The sequence below is a fragment of the Diabrotica undecimpunctata genome, chromosome 3 (genome assembly GCF_040954645.1).
Source record: "Diabrotica undecimpunctata isolate CICGRU chromosome 3, icDiaUnde3, whole genome shotgun sequence".
Taxonomy (NCBI): Eukaryota; Metazoa; Arthropoda; class Insecta; order Coleoptera; family Chrysomelidae; genus Diabrotica; species Diabrotica undecimpunctata.
The window spans coordinates 132,465,352-132,472,786 of NC_092805.1; the positions used below are offsets into that span (position 1 = coordinate 132,465,352).

Below are 7,435 nucleotides of genomic sequence, written 5' to 3' on the forward strand. Positions count from 1 at the left end.
AGTCCATATTTTACTTCTTTTCTTAGAATTTTTGGACCTTTTTTTCATTTGATCATTTATTATTTGTTCCCTATCTTCTCTAAACAATTCGTTGACATATTTCGACCATTTATTTAGTTGATGTTTTGTTTCTGCGAGAGTTTTACTATTCAAGTATTTTTTTAAATGAATGTGCTTTTGTTTTTTATTGAAACATAGGATTAGGAGAAAAGACTACTTATCCAAAACATTGTGGTATTATTGATCGCACGTTCAATTGTTTTGGTATTATTTTGTTACGTTTGTATTCCTGTTATCGGGCAAAAGCTTTCTAAACAAAATCAATAAGACCAGTTTATGACTATTTAGTATATGTATACATTTATAAAAAAATTAAATGCACATTTCTTATCATTACTTAAAGCAGGAAATATTAAACAAATTTAATAAAACCCATTTCTAAACCTAATAAAATTATATAATAAAAAATAGTATATTTAATAATATTTAATAGTTTATTAAATAAAGTTATTCATTAAAAAGCAGACCATAAGTTCCTTGAGAAATAGCAATATCAGTTTGTTGCCAAAAACGGTGGTAAGTAAATGTAGGAGCTGGTCCACCATTTAAATGAGCTTCTACCTTGGACCAGTCTGGGTCGTTCTTGTACCAAGATCTTAGATCAATAAACGTTACTCCATGGCGAATAACATCTCCGTTGGGGTATGAACCCATCCATCCTTCGGGAACGTAGACTTCTTGATTAAACTGGTGGTACGTATCCATCACTTCTGGAGCTGAAACTCCTTTGTCGGTTTGGTAAAGATTCCACATTCTGTCCAAAAGCTCCTTTGCTACACGTTTGGCGTCTTGATCACCAGATTTTGCAGCATAATAAGAAAGAGCACGGGCTGTAGAAGAAGCAGTTCCAACATCATCACTGTATTTGGTAACTTGAACGTGAACATTGGGTGGTTGTCCAGACCATTCTAATTGATCAGGGTGACTGTAACCAGTGCCTTCGAATTTAATCTCAGAAATGACCCATTTAACCCATTTATCCAAAAGAGTCTTGGCAGTCGCATCCCCAGTGACATAGTAGTACTGAGCAAGACGATCAGTGGACCAAGATTGCATACCGTACCATCTGTTGGATGGTGGGTCATGGTATACCGGTTCCCAATCATAAAACATACCGTGGAAAGTGTTAGCAGTAAGTTCTTGTGGTGGAGTGTCATATCTACCATTCCAGGTGTTAGTTGCTCCTCCTCCGAATGCGCCCTCTGCTGATTGTAACCAACCATAGAATTCTAATTGTCTGCTCAGCGAAGTAGCCCAATCAGATACAGCAGTTGCACCTTTTGGTTTGAAAGCGTCAACGTTGGATAAAATATAAGCAGTCAAAGGATTTTGATAACCAAAATGAGCAGCACCATCTCCAATTCGCCATGCCCAGTTAGAATAGATAGCACCTCCCCATGCAAAGTACCAGCTGAGTAAATAGTGAGCACTCTCCTTACCCTGTCCTCCTGGGCAGTTCCATGGTCCAATGCAATTACCGATCTTCTTGAAATATTTATCGAATAAAGCATATCTCAAGTAGTCACCAAGTTTAGCAGCCTTAGACAAAGTATCGGAAATCTGTAATAAATATTAAATATAAATATATTTGTTAAAACTAGAAACAAGGTGACATACATCATTTAAATGTCCAGTTTCGCTAGCCCATTGATGAGCCCAGAAAGCGGCTTGGATAGCTCTAGCGTCAGCGTCGGGAGCATTAGAGTATTTCCATTGTTGCGAGTAACTGTTGTCTCCAACAAAAAGATCCAAGAAACCGTGAGTACCTCCGTATTTAAACGTATCACAAGTTGATTGGGGAATAGTCTTCCATACTGATTCATTAGGTCCTCTTTGGTAGGTGTTAATAAAAGAAGGTTCTTTCACTAGCGGTCCAAGTTCACAGCCCCCTCCTTAATAAAAAAAAAATAGAGTTTAAATATATTTTAATTTTTTTTTATCTTATTTACAAAAAACATATTTAACAAATTTTAGATTATATTTAATATTTAAATCAGTATTTAAAAAAGTATCTTTAATATTTTAAATTAAATATTTTGTCAGAAATATTTGGCTGGGTTTAAATTAGAATCAAAATAGCCTGAATGTAGCTGTTCAAAATGTAAGCACTATTTTGCAGTAGAGATGTGAGTTTAATTGTTCGATAACGTGCCATTAAATGTTATGTAGTGTCTAAAATGTACGAAGTTTAGGGATGGACGGTAAAGACAAGAATCATGTCCTCTGTTTTGGATTATTTTGAGGTATAGTTGTACCAGGTTATTTAAAATATCATGAATCAACAAAATATCAAATGATCGAATTATGAAAAGAATCAATTTTTCCTGTTAGTGTGCATCATTTCTTAAGGACATTGGCAATCATTACGACCCCTTGTACTCTGTCTGCAGCAGTTCTGAAGAGTAAAGACAAAAAATCAATAAATAAAAAGAACTATTAAGTTCAAAATCAGCTTATTTTGGTAATATATTAAAAAAATATGATTTTTCGCAGTTGATCATTGAAGGAAAGAAAGAAGGAAGGCGAGGTATGGAACGAAAGAAGTTCTCCAGGTTGCAAAATTTACCATGACAGCGCAATTATACAATTATCACAATATAGAGAGGAATTCCAGTTAATGGTTGCAACTTCCGATGAGAAGAGGACACATGAAGAAATATTTAGAAGCATTGATGGTCTAAGAATTTTCGTCTGAAATCGTTTAATAAAAAATGATTGGTATTATAAACTTACCAGGAATATTACCAAATCCGTACGTATTGTCAACATCCAATAACCAATGCATAGCATACATGTCGCTATTACCGTACGCACTCACAAGTTCTTGATAAAGGGGGTCCTGACCTACTGGAGCACCAAATTTCATTGGTGATGGATACTGGCTTGGATCGTCTAATTCATCCGAAAGTGTGGCTGGAGCATTGGGATTGTAAAAGTTGTTCGTTGATTGGTCATAATGGCTTGGAATCATATATTTTTCCATACTCTCCCATGCTGCGTTAAATTTCGAAAAATCACCATTGATACGTCCATATAAAGCCTCGAGCCTAAAATAAAAAACAAATAATTTAAATTATTTAAAAGTAACGTGCACAGTTCTGATGTTTTAATTTTATATTTGTAATATAAAAGTGTAAATTGTTTTGAAGAGCATTAGGTAAGTTAAAATTGAAAATGTATCAGGACCTTAAATTTACACCAGCGTGGGGTTATAATTCTCCAGTTCTATCATTGATGCTTCTGTTGATAAAGTTTGTACATTTGTAGGCACATACATGCATTTGTCGTTTGTTTTGGTGGCCTGATCTCTTCCTGTGATTCTTAGCACCCTCTGCTCCAACACTGTTTTGACCGCCACCTTGGTCAGGGACTGAGGGCCGTACACTTGATGTATCCATCATAAGGGGAAATTTGGCCTTGAAACGCCGCGCTGGCCAAGCGTGTTGGCAAGTTTTAGAGTTGTAGTAGAAGGAAATATAGTGACCCGTCTGCCTTCGAAAACCTACTCGCCATTCGGGGTCGGAAGTGTTACAAGTGAAACAAAAGTTAGCCAAGAGAGGCTGATAGGAAAGATTAAAGACATTTTACTCAAGACAAGTTGAAAAAGAGTAAAATGTGAAGGCCCTTATGATCCGCCAGGTGCGTTTCATAAGCGTATGAGTATTTATTCACTTTGTGTTCCCGCTCATACCTCGGTGTGTTGACTACAGACTGTATGGCTCGTCCAGCATGCCATAGCATGAAAAATAGGGTGCGCGCCATTTTTCCAAAGTTGACACCCCACTCCATGGCCTGACTATAAAGGTTAGATTATTACGCCAGAAAAAATGAGATCATTGTTATGGTAGGGTATGGATCATCAGATAAGGAAGCTAAGGAAAACAAAGATACTTTTTGGGACAGTTTGCAGGATGAGATGGAAATTTTGGACAACAAAGTCATAGTAACTAGAGATTTTATTGGAAAGGAAGAAATAACGTAAAACAATAACAGAAATAGCGTCATAGTTTTCAGCCTGAATAACAACCTAGTAGTCTGCAACCCTGTTTAAAAAGATATACATAAATACTCCAGGATCATAGAGATCAGAGGAGAAATATCTATAATTAATTTAATTGGTACAAAAAGTGTCTATCGAGATGGTACAGGATGTACTTGTCATTGTTGTGGAAGAGAGGACATGAAATCGGCTCTGATTATTATTTAGTAAAAGAAAAACTAAGATAAAAGACAACAGTACTTGTCCTACAAACAAAGACCTACAAACAGAAAATAGATACAAAGTTCCTAGTATCAAAACAAATTGTTGAACTTGGATGTTAGGAGAAAATATCAAGATATTACTTAAAGAGAAGCTAGAGAACCATAAATTGGAATGAACGTACAGATATCAAAAGTATATGGGATTTGCTCAAAAATATAGTACCAAATAGCTAGAGACATTTCTGGATATACAGTAACTAATACCAAAAATTATACAGCATGGTGGAGTAACCAAATGAAAATAGAAGTACAATTAAAGAAGAATCTCTGGAGTGGTCAGAGAGGGCAGCGGTCGTCCACCAACAGGTTGGACTGACGATCTAAAACGTTGTCATAGGAATTGGATGCAAGAGGCACAAGATCAAAATAGATGGAAAATTATGAGGGAGATCTATCTCCAGCAGTGGATAAGCGAAGATTGAATGATGATGGTTATAATTTTATGGATTATCTAGGCGAATGCATAATTACAAAACTAAATTTAAAAAAATTCAACCGCATAAAGATCAATAGAAAAGAAAGTGTTGAATATGGAGAAACAACTTAATGAATGGATTATAGTGACAAAAATAAAATAAAATAAAAATATGCAAGTCATAAAGTTCGACAAAATGATAAGAAATGTAATGAAAAGTAGTGGTTGGTTGTAGTTTGTTTTTGTTTTTCGTTAAGTCGTTTGTTTTTAATGTTAGGTAACCATGAAGTTCTGTATAACAGCTAAAAAAAATCATCCACCAACAAGAATGAAATCCGCCAGTGTTGTCTTTTACTTACAAACTTACACCATTTTTTTTGTGGTGAACTGAGGAAACTTTAAAATTTACAAAAATATTTAAAATCTTGTTTTTAATACTTACCAAATCCAGTAACTGTAAGCTTCAGATGTCGTTTGATGACCATGGTCAGGAGCTTCAACGATTAAGGTTTCAACAGCGTGGTATGGAATTCCCTCTTTGGAAAAATATCCATTTTTGGAGTCATGAATTTTATTATATTGAGTGTTAAATCTGTCGCTATATGTACCAGCATTAGCGTAATGTAGGCACAGTACAGAGACTAGGAAAAAAGCCGCCTTCATGGTGAACTACAAAATAAATCCATTACTTAGTAAATTTTTGGTAGTCTCTAAAATTTAAAGAAAGTGCTATCTTAAAAATCTTATATAAACTATAAAAAATTTAGAAAACCGTTAAAATTAATTTTGAGGAGTTTTAGTACTATTTTCTTAAAATATTTTTTTATTTTATTATAAAGACAACAAGCACAGCCTGAAGTTCCATAAACCGTGAATATTTTTTGATATTAACTAGTAGAAGTAAATCTCATAAACCTTTTAGGTTACTAGTGCTAAATTATATTAATAATCTAACAATAAAACACTGAAAACTTTTGTTTTTAACACTTCTACAGTATTTATTATAAATTATAATCACTGCAGCGGTTTCGACAGAATGCTTTTCTCAAGTGATCTATTTTTGGTATGCATTTACACTTAATAGTCTTTAACTGAATTTGTTAAGGAGGGAGAACTTTTTGTCTCAAGTTCAACCATAGACTCTAATAAAGACAGCTTAAAGCCTTTATTTTGAATGTGAAGAATTTGAAATTCGTATATTGATTATGGTCTAGGTCTAGATTAAGGTGAAGTGGGTACGTAGAAGCTGTTTTTCTATTATTTAAAGCTGCTTTATGTCCTGCTGTACGTTTGTTAAAAGTTCTACCAGTTTGACCTATGTAAATTTTTTGGCAGTCTTTAGTATTTGCCTAAGTTGTTGTGTGTTTTAAAAGCTAGTGTTATTCCTTTTTTTATGTGTTTGGCTATTTGTCTTTATATCTTGCCTCTATATGTAACCGATTAACTATAAAGATACTTTTTCTTTTTAAGAATAAAAAGTACCTACGTGTACTAGTCACGACGGAAATATGGCGTGGAATAAACATCCTATTGTAAGTAAATTTACCAAAACTCCCTCAAAAAAACTTGTGAAAATTTTTCGGCGACCTCTAGTAAATGTAGAAGGTGTTAAAGACGAGTTAAGTGCATTTTTTCAATTTTTTACCAAATATATGATAGAAAGTGTAACATCGTACACAAATATTTTTATTACAACAATTTAAGGAGTGTACACAAGGGACAGAGATGTAAAATTAACAAAGCCAGAGGAAGTCCTTACACTTCTTGGAATTCTCTTCCTTATTGGTGTAAAAAAGTTATTTGAGACTGATTTCAGAGAGATGTAGTCAACTAATGGCACAGGAATATGTATGGGATATAAACGTTTTCTGTTTGGAGCACTTATTTTCGAGGAGAAAACAAGTCATCAAGAACGGAAGCAGACAGATAAATTAGTGGCAGTGCAAGAAATTACAGACAAATTCACCGACAACTCTCGAGAAAAATTTCTGCCCAGTTGAACGTATTACAACTGACGAAATGTTAGTTCCATACCGTGGTCGTTGTAGTTTTATACAATATTTGCATAACAAGCCCAACAAATATGGGACAAAAATATTTGCATTGTGTGATTTAAAGATGATTTATATTTTAAATTTAGAAATTTACTGTGGCAAGCAGCCCGAAGTAAGATATAATCTACCAAACACTGCAACAGATATTGTACTCAGATTGGTCGAGCCCTTCAAAAATTTTAAAAGAAACTTGACACATATAATTGGTATATCAGTTATCCTTTGTCTCAGGAGTTTCTTCTTCGTAAAGTTACTTTGACTAGTTCTTAGAAAAAAAAAAGAGAAATCCCACCGGAATTACAACTAAGCAAAACTAGACCCATCCACTCCTCAATTTTTGCATGTCAGAAAAAAAGCCTCCTTGTATCCTGCAGTGGAAAATAATAAGGCTGTCATATTACTTTCTACGCAGCTTATTTTTGTCTCCCGTATAAAAAACGATCACTTGTGTAAAAATATTCTAGCGACTACTTAAGGGTTAATAAAGTAAAATTTTTTCAATACGTATATATTTTACATTATTAAATATCGAAAGTTGTGTATAAAAATCAGACTAATTGTAATTTGAATACTTACCTTGTAGTCCAAACACTACTAACAACTATTAAGTGGACTTACCGGTATCAGTTTATATAGTTTTGAT

The 7,435-nt window shown here is 34.0% G+C and overlaps 1 protein-coding gene across 1 annotated transcript; it reads right to left on the bottom strand.

The window, feature by feature from the left end:
- Positions 1-475: 475 nt before the first annotated feature.
- On the bottom strand, positions 476-7,435 carry LOC140437420 (exoglucanase B-like). The gene is made up of 5 exons (XM_072526944.1): positions 7,369-7,435; positions 5,181-5,407; positions 2,794-3,107; positions 1,678-1,952; positions 476-1,620 (listed from the first exon to the last, which is right to left on the bottom strand). Exons 2-5 carry the CDS (start codon positions 5,399-5,401, stop codon positions 508-510), a joined length of 1,923 nt encoding a protein of 640 aa, XP_072383045.1. The 5' UTR covers positions 5,402-5,407; positions 7,369-7,435; the 3' UTR covers positions 476-507.